General features: G+C 36.2%; 1 protein-coding gene across 18 annotated transcripts in view; it reads left to right on the top strand.

The window, feature by feature from the left end:
* The window catches only part of RPS6KA3 (ribosomal protein S6 kinase A3), a 112,069-nt gene that overhangs the window by 33,222 nt on the left and 56,799 nt on the right, over positions 1–22,048 (top strand). For 14 of the 18 annotated variants that reach the window (XM_070256757.1, XM_070256762.1, XM_070256767.1 and 11 more), the window contains one exon: positions 39–95. In XM_070256757.1, the coding sequence (XP_070112858.1) occupies positions 54–95 (42 nt within the window). In that variant the 5' untranslated portion in view covers positions 39–53. Of the gene's footprint in view, positions 1–38; positions 96–5,064; positions 5,345–15,420; positions 15,911–22,048 lie in introns of those variants that run through there. The other 4 variants (XM_070256766.1, XM_070256764.1, XM_070256765.1 and 1 more) reach the window with 2 other exon arrangements.

Here is a 22,048-nt window from a genome sequence, read left to right as displayed (position 1 = left end):
TTATTTTGGTAACTTTCTACTTGCTGTGCTTTTCACAGAATGGACAGCAAATTATGGATGAACCTATGGGAGAGGAGGAGATTAATCCACAAACTGTAAGTAAAATATCGTATCATAAGGGATATACATAAATCAGATACCATAAAATTTAAGTATTCTTATTTTTAAACTGAGCAAAGTAATGATTTTACGGTATTAGAAACTTGTTGATGCTTTCACATTGATTTTACCAAAATGCGTTCTTGAATATGCCAGTGACAATTTTAAAAACCATTTCATGAAACTGATTTTAAGAGAATGACAAAACAAATTGCTTTATATTGTTAAAAGTTTTTCATCAGTACCTTAAAGCTTATTTTTTTAAAAAATCAAACTAACCATAGATTTATTAGAGACAAAAATATAAAGGTCATACTTTACAGAGATATTTAACATAGAAAATATACCATCACCATTTCCTTGTCTTGTTTTTTTGTTCACTCCTGAATTCGCAGCACCTAGACCAGTGCCTGGCAGATAATAGACATTCATTAAGTATTACATAAGTGAATTAATAAATTGTCTTCCTCTGCAAGATAATCATTGTTAGCAGCTCAGTTATTATCTTCTTTTTGTTCTGTACGTAAGACGATTACTATTGGTATCTACAAAATATATATATTCTGCAACTTGCTCTTTTCACTTACTGTGTCTTGAACATCTTTTTATGATGATACGTGTGGATCTACCTCTTTTTAAATGGTTGCATGAGTATTCTGTTTTATGCATGTCCTATACTTAATGTAATTTTTCCCCTATTTATTTTTGTGAACTTGTGTTTCAGTAGAGTATAGTCTTAGAAAAGGACGGTGCTGGAACAAATGGTATGAAGATTTAAATCTCCATAGACAGTGCCAAATTGCCCTCCAAACCAAAAAGCTTGTAAAAATTTCATTGTATAAGAGCACCTATTTGGCCATACCATATTCACCACTGGATATTGTCAGAAATTATTTTTAATTTGAGTCACTCTTAATAAATAATACTTTCTCATTTCATTTTGCATCTCATTTGATTATTAGTGAAGTTGAGTGTCCATGCATTATTGGCCTTTGTATTTTTGTATTTGCCCGATTTTCTTTTGGGTTACTTGTCTCCTTGTGGTCTGTGTGATCTCTGTATATGTTGTGGATATTAACTCCATGTCTACAATATATCTTACAAATATATTCTCCCTGGTTTTTTTTAACATTGATTATGTTGTCTTTCATTGTGTATGTACAGAAGTTTTCGTTTTTAAATGGTCAGATCTGGCTTCTGGGTTTTATGTTTTCGTTAGAAAATCCTTCCTTGCACCAAGGTTATAGAAATATCCTCTTACATTTTCATCTGTCGCTTTTACGGTTCTGTTTTATGTATTTAGATCTGTGATCTGCTTGGACTTTTGATAGCTGTTGTGACGTAGAAATCTAGCTTATCTTTCCTAGCAGATAGCTTGTTGTCCTAATCTCTACTTATTGAATAAATAAAACTCACTTATTCCCACTCATTTGAGAGCCCTCTTTTATCATATATATAATTGCCATATACTCCTTGTATTAGTTTTCTAGGGGTGCCCTAATGAAGTGCCACAAACTGGGTGGCCTAAAACAACAAATTTATTCTGTCACAGTCTGGAAGACTTGATGTTCGAAATCAAGGTGTCAGCAGAACCATGCTCTCTCCAAAGGCTCGGGGGGAGGATCCTTCCTTGCCTCTTTCAGCTTCTGGTGACCACTGGCAGTCCTTAGCATTTCTTGCCTTGTAGACAAATCCCTGCCTGCATTGTCACATGGCTTTCTCTCTGTGTGACTCTGTCCAATTTTCCGTCTTCTTATGAGGATACCAGTCACTGAATTAGGGCCCACCTTACTCCAGTGTGACCTCATCTTAACATTATTACATCTGCAAAGACTCTGTTTTCAAATAAGATCACATTCACAGGTACCGGAGATTAGACTTGAACATACCTTTTGGAGGACATAATTCAACCCACAACATCCCTGAATGTTTTGACTTTACATACATTTTCAATTACTGTGCTTTTATTATATGGGTTTTGTTTTTTTGTATGTGGCAAGGCAAGCCCTCCCACCTTTTTACTTTTCAAAATTGTAATCTTACACATCTTCCAGATGAACTTTACAATCGAGTTATCAAGTACTCCTGAAAAATTTTTTGGGATTTTTGTCAGAATTGCAATAAATTTGCAGATTAACATGAAGAACATTATTTTAATAATATTGAATCTTCACATCCAAGAACATTCATTTGTTCTGATTCTTTTATATCTTTTATCAAAATTTTATGATTTATTACATATAGTTTTGTACATTTCTTATTAAGATAATTCATGAGTATTTTATAGTTTTTATTATATTGTAAGTGAGATTTCTTTTCTGCTATGTCCTCCATCTGGTTATTGCTAGTACATAAAAAATTATATGTTTCTATATACTTTTTAACATCTTCGGAAAGTTAACTTTTTAGAACTCAAACAAATTGTCATGAACATTATGTCAGTTATGGAATAGTGAGATCATTTTACTCTTCTTAAAACCCTTCGGTAGTTCTGTGCTTCCTTTAAATAAAGTCCAAACTCCGCAATGTGACCTACCAGGCCCTGTGTACTTCTCTCTGTCATCTCCGGCCACACACCTCTACCCTCTCCTGAAAGTCCAGTCACTTGAATGTATCAGATTCTCTTTTGCTCCTGGGCCTTCATATGTGATATTCCCTCTCCCAGAATTTTTTTCCCTTACCACCCCTTTCAGTTAATTCCTGATCATCCTTCAGGTCCAAATTTTGATATTACTTCAGCTGAGACGTCTTCCTGATACAACTACCACTTCCATTTCTACCCTGAGTTAAGTGTTTTTCCTTTGTGCTGCCATAGCAGCCTTTGCATGCCCTAAATGGCAGCACCACACTAGATTCCACTGCCAATTTGCTTGTCTATATTTCCTGCTAAACTGTGAGCTGCATGAGGCAGTGACCAGGTCTGACTTATTCCTTGTTTCATGTCTAGCACCCAGTACGCAGTAGGTGTTCAATAAGGTTAGGGTTAGAGGTTAGGGTTTGGTTTAGGGGTTACTTGTTAATTAAATGAGTGCCTGAATTAAGTTTTGGCTAACACAGGGACCTGAGCATGGGGCCTAATGCCTGAGACTGCCTTCATATTTGGTCTAGATTTCTGCACCTCCCAAACCATTTGAGGCATTTTACTTCATTGGTCTATAGTATATATTTATTAGCATTTAAGCAAATGTGAAAATAATCAGTGAGTGCTATTATTGATTTTTTTTTCTGCCACCAGCTATCTTTTTTTCTTTATGTAACAATTCCTAAACCTTCAGATTTTTTGTTCTCTCTAGTCTAAAGTCAAAGCATTTTCTATTGTGGTATTATATGGTTCATACTTTCCTTCAGAGTACTCACAGCATTAGTAACATTTACATCTGGAAGAAAACTGCATTCTAGAGATAGGTTGAAAAGGTACAGAACTAAGATGTTACCAGCAGTGTGGGTGAAGCTGTTGAGCAGGTCATTCCAGATTATAAGAATTAGGTTTAAGTATAAGATAAAAGCCTAATATTTAATTTGTCTTTAATGGTGTTAAATCCAAAAGACTGTCAAAATATGTATTAGCCTTATACTTTTAAATCGTATCTGCCTTTAACGTACAATTTAAAGTTTTCATTTTGTCAATTACTGATAATTTAAATGGTGAAAGTTGAGATGTTGCATTAGTTGTGTATTTGATGCATAACAAATTGCCCCAAACTTAGTAGCTTAAAACAACCTACATTTATTATCTCATAGTTTCTGTGGGCCAGGAATCTGGGCACAGCTTAACTGGGTCCTTTGGTTTAGTCTCCACAGATTGCAGTCAAGGAGTTGACCAGGGCTAGAGTCTCATCTGAACCTTGACTAGAGAAGAATCTGCTTCCAAGCTCATGTGTTTGTTGGCCCAGATTCCTGTCCATAGAAACTGCAAGATAATAATTGTGTGTATGGAGCTTGTCGACTGGTAGGCTTTGTTGTAGATTCATTGGCCCCTTTTCCATGGGCCAGAATGCAGAGTGTGATGATAAGCCAATTTTGACCGTGACAAGACCGTAGGATGGATGAAGAATACCAAGAGAGAAGAAACTTGGGTCCTTTGATGGCCTAATGATCTAGCGACATCTCTTCACCTTAACCTACCCACTTACCTATGGACTGCTCCATGAGAGAAAAATAGACACTTACCTTGTTTGAGCCATTGCATTTTGGGCTTTTCTTGTTACAGCTGCTTAGACTATGGCTACATCTAATCATTCATTAACCAAGTGGTTAACCAAGTGGTTAATGAATGTCTATTAAATGCCAAGAACTCTGCTAGGTTGTTGGAGACACAAAAGCATACAAGGGAAACTTGCAATTTTAAAATGGTAAAATAAAGCTGTTTTTGTCCTCTTCTCTGGGAAATCATCACCCAAAACAACAAGGAGAAAAAGGAACAGAAACGTGGTCTTTGAAATTAGAAGACTTCTGTAATTTGAGCAACAATATATAAATATGAAAAGCAGATAAGAGAGTTGTCACAAGAGGAAGTTATCCTTATAAAGAGGATCCAGACTTGGGGAACCCCAGGTATAGTAGGAAGTGGGATGAGGCACTGGGGTGGGAACAGGAAGATCAAGTGCAAGCCTACTACAGAATGGTGATATGGTCCCTTTCCCTACCCATTCCACCAACTAGGACCATATTCCCCAGACAGGAGAGTGGAACCTTCTTTTCTGAAGAAGTTGAATGGTCCCTGATAAGAGACCTTCAGATACAGACATTTGGGAGATCTTTCATGTAAAGGCTGACTACTTGGCCAGTTAACCTATAAGAAAGCCTACCAGTTAACAAGCTCTGGAACATTTGGTCTATTTCTTTCCTTTTTTTTTTTTTTTTTAATAAAGATTGGCACCTGAGCTAACAACTGTTGCCAATCTTCTTTTTTTTTCTTCTCCTTCTTCTCCCCAAACCCTCTTAATACATAGTTGTATATTCTAGTTGTGAGTGCCTCTGGTTGTACTATGTGGGACGCCGCTTCAGCATGGCCTGATGAGCGGTGCCATATCCGCACCTAGGATCCAAACCGGCGAAACCCTGGGCCACCGAAGCAGAGCGTGTGAACTTAACCACTCAGCCACGGGGCCGGCCCCTGGTCTACTTCTTAGTGTCTCACTCTTAAATATGAGTGAAAAGCCAGATATCACCAGACATTTGAGGAAGGCTTCCAACATGAAAGAATAAAATCTTGGAGGAACAGACAATGCAGGAAAAATGAAAGGTAAATTAATATCCTCTGAGTGTTAAGAGATTAAATAGATTCCCTAAAACAAGAGTAGGATGCTATTTAAAAAAAAAAAAGATCAGAAAAAGAACAAACTGTTAAAAATTAAAAATACGATAGGAATGTTTTACATTTTAGTAGAATATTTAGAAGCTAAAATTGAGGAAACCTCCCCCAAAAATAGAACAAGACAAAGAGATAGAAAATAGGAGAGAAAAAGAAAGAGGAGCAGTCTAACATCTACCTAATAGGAATTCCAGAAAGAGACAAAAGGGAAATGGAGGGGAAGAAATGAGGAAAGAAATACCATAAGATACATGTTTTTTTCTCCACATTTTAATATCTCCAAAATTGGAATGTTTGTTATAATCAGTGGTGTGACACATTTTAATTGGCAGCATTTTTTCTTTCATAATGGTAGAGTGGTAATCATGCTCTTAGATTAGGTGGAGTACTAAAATACCAAAAAAACTTTTTCCCAACATGAGGACCATGAGTCTCCAGATTAAAACAGCCTACTGAAAGCTTATTAATAAAAAACAAATCCCTACCTTCAAGAAGGATCATTATTATGAAATATCAAAACACCGGGGATAAAGGGAAGACCCTAAAAGTTTTGCTGTGGACTAATGTATCCCCCTAAAATTCATATAGTGAAGCCTAATCCCCAGTGTGATGGTCTTTAGAAGTAGGGCCTTTGAGAGGTGGTTATGTCATGAGGGTGGAGCCCTCATGAATGGGACTAATGCCCTTATAAAAGAGATCCCAGAGAGCTCCCTTGTCCCCTCTGCCACGTGAGGACACAGTGAGAAGATGGGCATCCATGAACCAGGAAATAGATCCTTACCAGACACTGAATCTGCTAGCAAATTGGACTTGGACTTCCCAGCCTCCAGAACTGTGAGAAATAAATTTCTGTTGTTTAATATAAGCCACCCAAACTACGGTATTTTGTTGTAGCAACCCAAATGGACTAAGACAAGCTTTTAGAGATTTTTTCAAATATCATATATAAAGGACTGGGTATAAGAATAATATCAGACATTTCAACATGGGAAGTTAAAAGACAAGGAACAATGCCTTTGAAATGCTTGGTGGAAATGATTTTCAACCAAGATATTTTTTGACATATGCCTATTCTTAGTAAGTTGCTGGAAAATGGTCTCTGCAACACTAGAGGGTTATTAACTAAGAAAAAGGGACATAGCATTCAGGCAACAAAGAATCCAACATTTACAAGCACAATGAAGGAAGTTCCTTCCCATATGATGAATAAAGTGTGGTTCAGAAGGCTAGTTCACTCAGTAGGCCTAGTGAGTACTCAGTCCCGATGGAAACAGACAGATGATTCCAGGAAGGCTGTCTCCAGGAAAAATAAAAAATAAAAGTGATGAATTATCCAATAGGTTTGTGTATTGGAAATTCACTTGAGAGGCAGAGTTAAAAGAATTTGAGATAAGTACAAGGAAAAGAAAGCAAATTTAAAAACAAAGCAACTGTAAACTTAAGAAAAAACAGAAGTTTTATACAAGAAATGTAACTAGAATATATTCCTTACATCAGCAGTGAACACTGCTTACATAGCCATAATAATTGTAAAGACTAAATATTGATTTAAGCAAAACTTGTGAGAGTTAAGTCATCCATAATAGGATGTCTAAAGGTAATATCTGAAGTTGATGAATCAAGAGAAAGTAGTGTAAAGTTATTATTTATCATACAGAGATAAATACCAGGGGGAACAACCAAAACAGCTAAAAGGATACCGTGAGTACTGGGTACTGCTGCTTTTTTGTTGTGTAAGCCTTGTGGTACTATTTGACCCTTTAACCTTTGATAAAAATTTAAGTAGAATTTAAAATAAAACTAATTGTGACTGGCATAATCAGGTAAAAATTCACAGAACACATGAAATTTTAGGTATAGAATTTTGAGAAGTAAATGTCAATATTTGGGTGAAGGCATTCTCATGTGAAAATAGTGTAAACAAAAGCCAAAAGGGGGAAAAAGTGAGATGTGTTTGAGGTAGCTAAATCAATTTGACTGGAATGATAGTCATAAAGAAGAGCTGAATTTTACCTAAACATAAAATACCTTCACTCAGCCTTTCTTGCCATATGAAGCTGCCCCTGTGATGTCTCTTGAACATGTCCCCTGGTTTCTATTTGCAGTAGAGCCATTTTATTCTGGCTGGATTTTTCCCTTCTTCACACCTCATCTGTCCCTCATTTCTCTTTGTGCTTTGCCCTGCAGTCTGCCTCCTTCCCTATCCTAGATCTGCTTCCCTTCCCATCTTCTGGAATTTTAACACTATCTTCCTTTCTTCTGGCTTTCTAAAGACACGATCCTTTTTTGTCTTTACTCACCTAAAGTAAAAACTTTAATTTCCTCCACGTATCTCATAAAATATAAGAAAATTTATCTGATTAAATTGATTCATACCAGAATATAACAGATAATCATCACCTTTAGCTATCTCCCTCCCCTAGGAATGTTTGCATATTAATCCATATTTATGTGTAATTAGTTGAATTTCTCACCAATTAACTTGCTCTAGCCAGTGTCTTTTGTTCTTCCTTCCCTGTTGGAGAAACTTGATTATTTTTATCCTTTATTGTGGTGGGAGAGAGACTGCCTTCATAGCAGAAGGTAGAGTGCCATAAAGCACCTCAAGCCAAGATATCTCCCTGGACCCCAGAATTTTCCATCCTTTCTCAGGTGGCCAGAGGCCTCCATCCTCTGCATGATCCATACTGAAGAAATAGGGAATCTTGACTGTTTAGGTCTCCATAGTCGTCCAAGAATCATTAAAGCAGTTTCTTGCTTAGTGGGGAAATAATTCTCTTAATGATTCTTGCAGTACCAGGCAAAGGTTCTTCTGAGGCTTAAGAATTAAAGGAGATAAATAAGTACCTAGCACAAAGTAAGAGGCCAGTAAGTGTTAATTTTCCTGTCCTCTTCCTTCCAGAGGCTGATCCTGCTCTCTCAGACTATTCCCCAGGGATAAAGTGTGCCCCTTAGTAACTAGGATGGTATTCAGTTATTTTGTAGTGACAATAGGCCTGGCCTCAGACAAAATTATGAAATGAATTGACTTTCTCTTAACTTGGTCCTTTGACCCTTCTGTCCCCGTATCATTTATTTCTAATGACCATGCATACATTAATTGCTCATAACATCAACTTTGTACATATTATATTACTACAATCCTAAACACTGTATTTATCAACTCAGTCTTTGTAGCTGTTTTATCATGGTCACATTCATGATTTTCAAGAATTGGAGAAAGCTTGTTGACAGTAGTAGTGATAAAAATGGTTTAAAAAGATAAAGTGAAGATAGGTCGTAGATGACTTTAAATGCCAAGTTAAGGAGAGGCACCCCTATGAAGGACACAGGCAGTGCCTTGTTCTTTTCAAATCCCTTGAAGTCATGATGGGTCTTTAGCAGTAGTTTCTTCCAACTTCCACACATGCTGTTATTCCAGCTACCATTCATGTGGTAACCCTAGGGCTGCAGTGATGTGTATGATGGCCTTCACAATATCCAGGGAATTTCATCAGTTCCCAGTTGTCTGCTGGTTTCCTCTTTCCTTAAACGTTCCCTTGAGCTGCCTTAAAACTTGCATTTGAACATCCAAAATGATACTCATAGCCGTGAGTCCAACACACATTTGCGCACCTCTTGCGGTTATCCAGGGTCAAACACAAAATAAACTATAGAAAGAGAAGCCCTAGCAGAGGAGACAAGAGACAGTGAAGGACCCACTCAACACAGGAAAGTACAATGGAGTGTTCATTGGCAGGGAACATTTGTGGAGTGGCACAGTAACGACCCTTACTGACTAATTGTGTATTGTCTGTTGTTCTAACCCTCATTGGCTGAGAGTATATTTTAGCACTCAGAGCATGGGAAAAATATACTTTAGTAGATTTAAGTATATAGCACTTAGAAAATATTTCTAAGATAAATAGCAGCATAATTAGCACTGCATGGTGGCATTAAAATGGAGTATGTGTATAATAGACAAATTTTCCAGCCATGTAAGGTTTTCCTTTGGTACATTTTTGACTCTCTTTCAGGGCTAGTTTTTTAGTTCCTAGTGTCCCTTTCCTCCACCTGTAAGAGCTTTTTCAAAAATAACCCCCCACTTTTTTTTTTATCGTGGCTTGCGTAACTCATATGCTGCCTCTGATCCAAAATTGCTTCTCCTCTCTCGAGTCAGTGCATCACAATACCCATTTTTTTGTTTGAGTGATCTAATCCGTAATGGGAAAGAGTGCAAACTCTTTTGATTAAGTTCTGTTCAAGTATTAATGGGTTATTGAGTCAGCCTGAGATACTGGCATATTGAAAGTTATAACCTCTTTACCTAAATGAGTCTTCTTAACTTAACCATTTTAGACAAACATAACTAAGTAAAAACAACTCCAGGCTAAGCATAAAAAAAATATGTGGGTAGGGAGGCGAGCAATACCACCTAGGGTATTTTGCTGCTTACTGCAAGATTCCAACCTGGGCAACATTAGTGCTGCTGCCCCCTCACCCTCTCTCCTTGCTCATGGGAGATATTGCAAGTGGAGCATAGCTCACTTTCCATTGAGACAGGACCTTAGAAGCAACCTCTCTCAGTTACTCTAGGAAGCCACTACCATTTGGTTCAAATTAATGACCATGCAACTTATTTCTCATCCCTGATTTAAAACCTCAGAACCTTAACACTTTATAACATTATCTATTGATGGATGTGTGCTAGAGAATAATTCTCCTGTACTTAAATGGAAACCCTTAGAGATTAAACCCTTTAGTGTCTGAAAAATTGAATGATGCATACAAAAAAATATACCCAAAGGAATCAGTTAAGAACATGTTAACTGTAAGTTTTTATCATAGGGATGGATTTTTCTCCAGCAGGATTCAGCCATCATGGAGCCATGAAGATGGTTGATAATTGGATTTGACCAGGGTGAGGGTTTCACCAGACAAATATAATGCATGATGCAGAGAAGTGTTCAGGAACTCTGCTATGGACCCTCTACTGAGCTGTCTTCCTTCAGAGTCTTACCAGAAGGTTTAGCCCCTCCTGATTTCTGACCTAAGTCAGCCACTGGCCATTCATATACACACTCCCTCCCCAGATAGAATTGCCTGGTCATGCTCCCACCACCGTCACAGCCATTCCCACTTCCAAACTGTATGAACTTGAGCAACAGGTTCCTTAACTTCCCTCTAAGCCTCAGTTTCTTCATCTGTAGTGTGGATAATAGTACTTATCTCATTGTCATGAGAATTAATTGAAATAATTGCATGGAAAGCATGGTGCTTAGAATATAGTAGTATCTTAAATGATATTGTTAGAATTATACTTAAAAGAAAAATTTATTAATAAGTGAGAATTCAAATTAAGGAACTAAGGACTCAGTGAAAGAAGCTAGAAAAAGAAGTACAAAGTAAACCTATAAAAAGAAAGAGGAAAGAATTAAATATAAATTCTAAAATCAGTGAATTAGAAAACAGGAAAAAAAAACCAAAAGCAAATGCACAACATTAGAAAAGCAAAACAGGATATAACCACAGATAGGAAGGAGATTAAAACATCATAACAACTGAAATATTTACAGATGAAGTGATATAATGTCTGGGATTTGCTTCAAAATAATTAATTATGGGAGTGGGGGGAAGTGAGTGTATGAAGCAAGATTGGCCATGAGTTGATAATTGTTAAAGCTGAGCGCTGGGTATGTGAGGGTTTGTTATACTATGCTGTCTACTTTTAGATATGCTTGAAATTTTCCTTAGGTTTACTTTAAAAGACAGAATACTAAGTGTAACTATATAGTAATATGAAAGTCTTACTGAAACACATGGTTTTCTAGGAAAATCTAAATGATATCATTTAGGAAGGGGTATAAAAACTGAATATAGCAATAGCGAGGGGGAAATTAAAGTTATTAAAGAACAAGCACCACCACTTCCACCCCTAACTACAGTGCTGGACCCCAGTGATTTTGTAGGAGAAATCTTTGAAACTTTCAAGAAATAGATCATTCCTGTGGTCTTTAAATTGTCCCAAAGCATAGAAAAAATTTGCATTGCCTTCTGGTTTGTTTTATAAAGTTAGCGTAGCCCTGAAAATGAAAGTTAGCACAGAAAAGGAAACTCTGCCAATTTAATTTATGAATATAGATGCAAAAATCCTTTAAAAATTTACAAATCAGATACAGGCTTATATTAAAACAATGAATTTTTCCCAGAAATACAAGCATATTAAGACATCTGTTGATCCAAGTTATCAAATCAGTAGGTCAAAGGAGAAAGCTTAAGTAACCATGTTAATAGATAATAAAAGGACATTTTATAAAATTGAATGTTCATTCCTCTTTTACTAAAGAGGAAATAGTCTGATCTTGACATGATAAAATATATCCAAAACCAAATATCGACATATCTGAATGATTTAGTGAGTATATTCCCAAGTCAGGATCAAGGTAGGATTTATTAGTGCTTGCTTTATGCTCCATAGACTATGAGAAATTTGGGTTTTCTTCTGTGATGGGAAGCCATTGAAGAATTTGAGGTAGGGGCATGACCCGGTCTGATTTCTGATTTAAGATTATTCTGGCTGCCATGAAGAGAAAGGATTGCACGAGGAAGATTTAGAAGCAGGAAAACCAGTTAGGTGGCACTAGATAATGATAGTTTGTACTGAGAGTGACAGAGGAAATAGAAATAGACAGATTTGAGGTTTATTTCCGAGATAAGTAGAATTTGTTGATGGATTAAATATAAAGGGAAGGAAATTAGATAAGAAAGAAAGAGCCAAAAAGGACTTACAAGTTTTGGGGATTGGTAATGATGCAGTTGCCTAAAATGGGAAAGATCTGCTTCCTGTTACACTTGAAATAAAATCCAAATCCAAACTTCTTGATAGTCTGTAAGGCCCTACTTAATGTGGCCGCAACCTACCTCCCATCTCCTCCCCTTTCCTCAGTGTTCACCTGTGTCCCCCACATTCTAGCCACTGAGGTCTTTCCTTTGTGTTTTGAATTCTTTAAGCTGATTCGGCTTTTGCATTTGCTGCTCATTCTGAGTCAGCAACCTTTCTCTATAAAGAGCTAGGTATAAATATTTTAGGCTTTGTGAGCCATATGATCTCTGTGGCAACTACTCAAGTCAGCCGTAGCCATTGTAGGGCAAAAACAGCAGGAGCTCATATGTAAACAGAGATGAGCATGATCAGATTTGGCCCTTGCCTGGCCGGGCCTGGCTGTAGTTTGCCCCTGCCTGAGGTCTTAGTGTGGTTCCCTCATTATTATTTAGGTTCTTCTTGGATGACAACTTGGCAAATAAGTTAGGATCAAAAAACTTTAAAATGCTGTACACTCTACTTCTAGAAATGCAATTCCACTTCTAGAAATTATTTCTAAATGATTGTGAATGGGCACAAAGAATGGAGACATCCCAGTGGTAGAGAAGATCAAATACCCAACAATAGAGGATTTGTAGAGTAGAATCCTCTGCAGTCATTATAATGCATTGAAGCTTGTTTAATAATAGAAAATAAGGGTCAGCAAACAATACCTGAGGCTTGCTGCCTGGTTTTGTAAGTGAAATTTTATTGGAACACAACCTCACCCATTCCTTTTCTCATCACAGTGGCAGGGTTGACAGAAACTGTATGAACTGCAAAGCCAAAAACATTTACTGTCTGGCCCTTTACAGAAAAAAACCAATAATATGTATAGTATGGTCCAAATGTGTGCATATATGCATACAGAAAAAGGAAAGAAAACCAAAATAGTGATTTTTTTCTTTATTATTTGTTTTCTATAATGAACATGCATAATTTTTATAATAAAATTTACTTTTTAAACATAAAGATACATGATAAAACCAATAAGATATAAAAATGAAGAAAAACTAGCTGAAAATTTAATAAGATAAATTTAAAGAAAGTTAAAAGAGTCAGGAAAAGTATAAACAGTAATATATGATTTCATGTGCACAGCCATATAAGTAGTGTCCATTTCAGTTTTCAGCATGATACTTATTCAGGCAGTCATTGTTTGAATTCCTACTGTGTGCTATTTGCTATGGGAATAAAGGTAAGTATGTTGCCTGTTCTGAAGATTAATCTGGTAGGGGCAATAGGATGTGCTTCAACAGTAATAAATGCTATAAGCAATGTATCAACAGACCTTAAGAGCTTTGGTTCTGGTTAGGAGATAGCTCACACCCAAATAAAGCAGTTGCTCAGTGATGAGTTGTAACATGACTATAAGGGATTCCAATCACATGAGTTAGTCTTTTAACTTTGTTTATGGTGCCTTTTGATGTAGAGAAGTTTTTAAGTTTTATAATCAAATCTACATCAGTATGTTCCTTTATGGCTTCTGCGTTTTCCAAACTGGTAGCCAAATGTCCTAACATCTCCCTCAGATGTAAAGTGTGTTACATTCTTTTCTGTCGCTCTGTTTATCTTTTATACAGCAGTACCATGCTGTTTTAATTAAGGCATCATTTCAACTCAGAGAAACTTATTTCAGATTTGGGTATCTGAAATATTGCTTCGTTTTCTTAGTGTCAATATTAGAAAGCACAACACAGAGCATAGTGTAAATTGTTGACCTGAGCATCACTAGTCATTAAAGCCAATTTAGACTAATCCTTTAAATTCAAAAAAGGTTGTTCCTGTTCTGAAGTATTACTGGATAAAGTTGATGACTGCTCTGTCCAGAGATGCTCCTGTGTTGTTTTGTACGTCATAATCGGTTGAGCAGTAACCATGACGTTTGCTGCTTCTTGACAGTCTTAAGAGGCACCTCATGTTAAGACTGCAGTTCTGTGTTAGGTGGTTGTCCTAGCCTTGCTGCCCCTTTGTAGCATTGTAAGGAGCCTTAAGTAATTCCTTTGGGGAGATAGGAGGGTTCGTGTTCTGATGAAAAACTTTCTAAGTGCTTTCCTTACTGAAAAAATTTAGGCATGCATTTTTAATCAAAAAGCGTGCACAATTTCCCAGGAAGAATTCATAGTTTTATCTTGGATATTTATTTGAGTCCCAGTTGATTCTAATGTATTTGTTTACATAGGATAATTTTTTAACTGGGCAGTTTTTTTAATTCTTTACTTTCCATTAGGTCATTTATAGGACATTGCCATAAAAAATTTGATATAGCAGGAATGTTGATAAAACGTTGCCATAAAAATTTAATATAGCAGGAAGAGCCCTGGCCTTTCATATGGTACCTGTAGCACCTAATGGACCCTCTAATGTTTGCTCAATACAGGAGTGCTGAACTGAGTTCCCATTATAGATAGCTCCATCATTAAATATGTGCCTACCTTGACCATAGTTCCTTCATTCAGAAAGCAAGGTGATTGTGGTGTTTTCTAGAGGCTCTTCAGTTTTTGAAAATTCAGTGATTTTATTAAATTCGTATAGGATATGTAGTTTAACACTTGAGGGTTTTGATGATTCCACATAGATTAAATAAATGTTAAGTAGAGCATTTTCCCACAGCTCTCAATGCTTCTGTCCTTTGGTTTTGTTTAAATGCCACTATCTTGGTGATCACATTCTGAATACTGGCATACTTTAAGAAAAATTTTCCAAAGCAAAAACACCTTAGAAGAACTTCTAGAACCTATTAGAGGATGAAATGGAGTAAGAGATTGTCTGGTAGTTTGACCCTTCCATTTCCAGGTTGGCTTCTTCAGTGTGTTCCTTTTGCTTGCTAATAACCAAGGGATTGGACTTTTTCTATTTTTTTTTAGACTTTATCAACTAGGAATGAGAGTTTTAGCTGTGGATCTTGAAGTCTGTAACTTGATTGATAATTGATGTTTATAACCAGTGTGAATTTAAATGTAATTTACTTTCATTTAAGAAAGGAAGAAATTTATCCTTACATCACAATCAGAAAGTTTCTTGCGTGTGTTCATTTTCTTCCCGTAGTTATGAAACTCTTCCTCGTTGATAGGGAACACCCATGGCATGTCTATATATAACCTTAAAATAGTCTTCAGACTATCCTTTGGAGTGTGTATATAAACATTACGAAGGGTAAAATTTCACTTTGTGCATCAATGACTATTATGATTTTAATAGTGCTGCCTAGTTTCAGTTGCTTTTAAAGAGTTGTCTGGTTAAGAAATACTGGCATTTCTCAGGACTCTGAAATAAAATAATGTTCATTTCACTCGTGAAAATTGTCTGGATTGCTGGGAACCAGGAGTAAAGAACATTTCAACAGGATTTTGCTATCAGCAAATCTGTTTTGGTTTCCTGTTCTGGCCTCCCTACCTATCAGCTACATTAGTGCCCCCGCCATTACGTTTCTCCTTTCTTTTACCACAGGAAAATTGTCAGGCCTCTTTTTCTAGCATTTCAGGACCCGCCTGACAGGAAATTTTTTAATTGCCGGAACAGCTGGTAGGAGAAAACTTTGCAGGGACTTGGCCTTCCCTTTCTAACTTAAGTTTTACGGTCAGAAATTCTTTTGTTACCATCATGGTTTCGTAGCCATGTTTAAATTTTTATCTTTTCGTGTTCGCCCTATACAGGTAAGCTTTGTTCAACTTCTTTAAAGACTAAAATGTTTTAGTTGGAGCTAAGTATAATTATCCTAATTAAACAATTATTTCATTTTATATTTTCTTTTAAGAACCTTTTCAGAATTCAAAGCCAGTTTTTATAGAACTTTTAAAGGATAATATTTCTGTTTACTAAAAGTAAGCCAGTTATGTGTATTATACATTTGAACTCTGTATATTTTGTAAAGTTATTTTTACATTGGCTTTTTAGTGCTACAGTAATTTTTATCTTGCTAATGTTTGTAATTTTGTATATAAAACGAGTGACTAACTCTCAGTATTAAACCAGGCATGAGCAAAATTGTGAACTTACTAATATTTAGAAGATTCCCATAATGTAAGCAATATTTTGACGGACAGGAGAATGTATTATTTTAAACAGTCAAGAACTTAAAATCGGATTTTTGTTGAAATTGGTTCCTTTAAAAATTTGAAGTTTTTAATCAACTATATAAGTAACTTTAAGCAAGTAATTTTATCTAACTTAAGGTAGGCAAAATTTTCAAAGCATTACTGTGTTAAAGTGTGCTTAGTAAATGATAGTTTGCATTATGTTTAATCTAAAATCCTGAAATCACTTGATTTTTGCCATGAGAATGGTGCTATCCTGCTGCTCTTTAAAGAGAATTAAATTTGTTGATTGGGATTCTCGACTGGGAGAAAACTCTGTGCTCTTCACAGCACTGATTGAGAATGTTAGGTTGGAGAACCAGCAATGCTATTTTCTCAAACAGATACAAGAAGCTGACTTGGAACAGTCTCTTAAAGAATTTGGCTAAAGGAAAAATGCTGAGCATATTTATCATCTGTTAACAAATCAAGTAAATTGGATTTGGTCGAATTGTAATCTAGAATAAATTAAAATGTGGTTTCTCACCATGGCTTGATAACCAGCCTAATTATGTGTCACAGCCAAGTAGTTTTTATGTATCTTGATCATCTAAAAAATTAACATATCTTTTTAAAATAAAAAGCTATGTATTATAGAACTATAGGTATCTATATAGAGAGTGATACTTTAATTTGGAGTTACATTTAAGAGATAAAGTATACATTTTTCATTTGTAAGATCATTTTTATGTTAGGCCAAATAATGGTTACATATCCATGATTAGAAATACTTATTTGTTGGCTTTTACCAAGGAACATTTAAATATTTTACTTCAAGCCTCAACAGTATTTTCTGACATTCAAAACAATTTAGAAAATACAAATGCCTTAAGAACACATTTCCTTCCTCAAGGGAGGGGAGGAAAAAGGAAATTATGTATACAAGGCAGGGCATAATGCCAAATGTTGAATCATTCTTTAAAATCAATTAATATCACCCAGTTTGTTTTCTTAATATTAGCATGTTATAATATTAGGTTTTCTATAACTCAAATAGACAGCATCGATTTCAGTAACTTTTCTTTAATCCTTTTTACATTTTAAGAACAAAGTTGTATTTTTCCCCTCTCAACTTGAAAAGGAAACATTAATTTCTTTCCCATTAAAGAGTGAACCTTAAAGACCGTTTAAGAGAGAACCTACGAGCCTTTTCTTGGTCCTGGGAAACAAATGAGATGGCTTTCTGTGTGCCTGAAGGAACACCAAAAGATCTACTTGTCCATGAATTTTGTTCTGCCATTTTTCTGTGATGTCTAAAATGGCACTCTTTACAGAATTCCTAAAATTATATATATATATATATATTTTTTAAAGATTTTATTATTTCCTTTTTCTCCCCAAAGCCCCCCGGTACATAGTTGTATATTCTTCGTTGTGGGTTCTTCTAGTTGTGGTATGTGGGACGCTGCCTCAGCGTGGTCTGATGAGCAGTGCCATGTCCGCGCCCAGGATTCGAACCAACGAAACACTGGGCTGCCTGCAGCGGAGCGCGCAAACTTAACCACTTGGCCACGGGGCCAGCCCCTAAAATTATATATTTTTTAACTGAACTAACCTTGTTTATCTGTCAGGGCTCATCCAACAGATATTTATCCAATAATAAATCTTTGAAACTGTAAGTAAATTCCTAGAGGGCAGATACTCTTTATCCTAGTATCTCTAACACCTAGGCCCATGATCTGTGTTACCTTCTAACGAAAAGGAATGGGCTTAAGAGACTATGTCATAGATCAGAATCATGTCCAGTAGGACCAGGCAATTGGGAAGAAGCAAAAGCACAAGAGCCACCTGAGGTTTAGTCCTCTCTTGGACCTGTTCTCTTCCTCCCTTCGCACTCTCTGATACAAACACTGGTCTCCATGTGTGCTCCCACACTGGCCTTTGCTCTGGCTTGTTCCTTTGCCCTGGCTTATTCCTTTACCTGGAATATTCTTCCCCCAGATGGTTGGCTCCCTCACCTCCTTTGGGTCTTTGCTCAAATAGTACCTTTTCAATAAAGCCTACCCTGCTGCCTTTATTTGAAATGGCAAATCCTCCTTTCCATCCCTGCACTTCTGATCCCTCTTACCCAACTTAGAATCTTTTTTCCTTGGTATTTATCCTGTTCTAACATGAATTTACCTATTATTATTAGGTCTCTCCCCAAAACGGCAGAGATTTTGTTCTGTTTATTTATTATATATCTCAGGCACCTAGAAGAGTGCCTGGCATGTTTTAGATGCTCAATAAATAAATGTTTCAATGGATGAATGAATGAATTCCCATCCATAGCTTGAGAATATTGAATGCCTAGGAGGGGGTGGCAAATGTCTGAAAGTGGTGGGAGCATAGACGAATAATACAGGGCTGTGATGTAGACCAGCTGCCAGCCTCACAATTCTGCCTACAGTTAGGCCTTTACTTACCAAATAAACATAGATTTTGTAAAAATAACAATATGGAATTTATTATAATTGTGTTTTAAATACACTAAGTTTTTTTGTGGTAATGAATGGACAGATATCCATGTGTCATTTTAAAATACAGTTGTGCCAGAGAATGTAAAAATATGTGAGCCTCACAGAATAATTATTATGGATATAATTTATATCTATGCTCCCCTTCATTGACAAAATTCTTTTTCCATAAAATTATAGTTGTTCACAGCATACGGGCAAAAACACAATTTTACAAACTACAAGCCATAGTTCTGTGTTTCCATGTGACAGATTTATTTCAGTAACAGGTGATTTAGTGACATAAGATAGGTTTGTCACATGCAAATGTCAATCTGTTCTTGGGTTATCAGTGCCTTCAGAAATTTGATATTCCTCTCTGCATCCATCTCGTTGGATTCTAGGTATGAGCTAGAAGAGCACATTGTGGCTTTCCTACCTGTTATCCAAGATTGTTTAAGTATTAGTAGTATGTCCTAGTTGAATCTCAGATTGATTTCTAAAATAGTCACACTCTCATAACTTGGAAAACTGGTGACATTAAGCACAATCTAGGCATCAGGATACCAACCAAGAACATTTTGCCTGTTATGCTACTGTGACTTCGCCTATATGTAAAAGATAGAAAATAGTTTACTGATGTGACTATAAAAATTTAGGTCTTAGAAAATTTAAACCTGGAAGGAGCAGAAAATGTGTTGAGGATAAAACAGCAGCAAGTTTTTGGAACTTGGGCATAGACATTGATTTTTCCTCTCCACCACCAAGAAGATTTTCTGTACTCTCTGAGGCCTAATTTAGAAAAAGATTTTTAAAATTCTAATTTGCATCCTCAAAGAGGTTTGGAATGATTGCATCCATTTTGGGGAGAGAGGACAGGGAGTGGAAGAAGTTGCTATTCAAAAAAAAGAAACATTGAGAAAAGGAGCACTTAAATTTATTTAAAAATAAGATTTGCCAGAATAAAAAATTCAGTATGAGGTTGGAAAGATAAAGTCAAGAAAGTCTCTTAGAAAATAGAGACAGAAAATAGGAGAGAAAAAAGATAAGTAACATAAAAGATTCCGTTCCAGACATACAATATCCAACTAGTAAAGGAGTTGCAAAAAGAGAAACCCTAAAAATGGATGGAAGGAAATTATCAAAGAAATGTTAGAATTCCCCCAAAGAAGTTGAGTCTTTAATTATAAAGATTCACCAAGCATCTAGCATTCTGAAGGAAAGAAGACCCATATTTATCTCACTAGTGTGGAATTTCAGAAGTACAAGAACAGAGAAAATTCTTAAAGCTTCTGGAAAGAAAAACCAGGTCACCTACCAAAAAGTGTGTATCAGCTAGCATCACCCATCTCATCAGCAGCCCTGGCCGCTAGAATGCAATAGACCAGTGGCGTCAACATTCTGAGGCAAGATTGTTTTTATTCCAGAATTTGGTACCAAGCCAAACTATGCAAATATGAAGACAAAATAAAGACATTTTCAGATGTGTGAGGTTCAGAAAGTTTTCTTCCACATCACCTTTCTTAGGAAGTTACAAAGGAATAATCTAAGAAAGAGAGAGACATGGGAAATTGAAAATAATGGATTCAACCAGGAAAGCACTGAAGAGATATCCCGAGGTAATCGCTGTGTAGCAAAGCCAAGAGAACAATCAGTCCTGGTGGGAGGGTGAGAGAGGGCTCTCAGAGGAGTGGAAAATAGGGTTAAGGGCTAAGAAAAGATTAAGAATAAGGGTCAAATTAACCTCTCTCTCCCTCCCCCCCAGAATGATGGGGGGGCTGTTAGAAACAGGAAAAACTGCAAACTACAAGAAATTCATGGTCCAGATAGGAATCAAAATAAAATGTATCATGAATTTAAGCATTTGATCAAGTGGGTTTCTTTTTTTACGTTCCTGTGGGTTGTACTAGAAGTCATTGTTATGGGCTCATGTAAGAGGAGATTTAATATACTACCTAGCGTGCATTTGAACGATATATTGTTGGGAAAATGTATAGGCTTTCAGCTTTTAGAATCAGGCCATGGAGACAGTATGAAGGATTTGGTTGTGAATACAAGAGAGACTATTAGTTTTCTTAATATTAATAGCCTTAAATTAATAAAAATGTAAAAATAAAGCTAGCAGCAAGTGGGAGAAAGTTTGAGAGAAAGAATATGGGCACTATTAGCCTCCCTTTACAAAGTGGAGAGTTAGGAGTCTATCTAAAACTGATAGAAAAGACAAGAGGTTTACGTAAAAGTAATGTAATTATCAAACAGTGCCGAGAGGAAGATGATGGAAGGAAGGGGTATAATATAAGTGAGACCCTCATCTTTCTTATTTTTAAATCGATAGACATTGTCTTAAAGTTGATAAACTAAGAAATTATCAAAGTGCAGAAAGAGCTAATTTTTTTTAAAGCCTAGGTATAGGAATGAGAAGAGACTTACTTTTCATCATAAGCTATTCTGTCACTATTTGAGTTGTTACCCATGTGCATCTATTACTTTGATTATAGAAACAAAAAATTTAGGGAACAGGAAATAGCCCAAAGTGACAAAAGGCTATGTATAAGGGAATGTTGGGAGATAATATTGGAAAAGTAGGTTGAAGCCATATCGTAGAGGGCCTCAGATACTGAAGTGAAGTAGTGCTTTTAATGTGGGAAAACTTGGAGGAGTTTTTGAGCAAGCTGGTCATCTGACTAGAGCTTTCTACTTTCAGAAAATGAATTTGTCAGGAAGATGAATTGGAGTGACAGTGGCAGAAAGGGGCATTATGAGTAACCAAGCTAGTTTCAGTTTTGTACAGGAAAGGTAATGAAAGATCATACCTGGATGATGCTATTGGAAATAGAAAGAGAAAGAAGAAACGTATTCCCAATACCATGCTTGAGACATAGTAGGTCTTTTCAGTATATGTTTATTGAGTGACGAGATCAAAGGGAGACTCTGCAGTTTTTAGTAACTTGTTTGACAAGAGAAGAAAGGAAGGGTAGTCATCAAAGATGAAATCTTTCTTGAATAGTAACTGATGTTTATTTTGAGATCCATGGCCTGATCGTAGCTCACACTATGAGGGTAAGACTTGATCCTGTATGCCTGCTACAGAATGCAAAATGTTTGTAATTAAGTGATCCTTCCCTGCCTGTGTTGTGCCTTTATTTGTGACAGACAGTTGTAGTAGGTATTTGCTATGAAATACAAGACAAAAAAATATTGCAGCCTAATAAATCACATACCACTTACCCAAGAAAGAAAAGTGGTAAAACATATGGAACGCAACAGAGTATAGTTCTTGACA

The sequence above is a fragment of the Equus caballus genome, chromosome X (genome assembly GCF_041296265.1).
Source record: "Equus caballus isolate H_3958 breed thoroughbred chromosome X, TB-T2T, whole genome shotgun sequence".
In the NCBI taxonomy this organism is placed as follows: Eukaryota; Metazoa; Chordata; class Mammalia; order Perissodactyla; family Equidae; genus Equus; species Equus caballus.
Note: the sequence above shows the minus strand (reverse complement) of the source record. Positions and strands in the feature narration are given on the sequence as shown.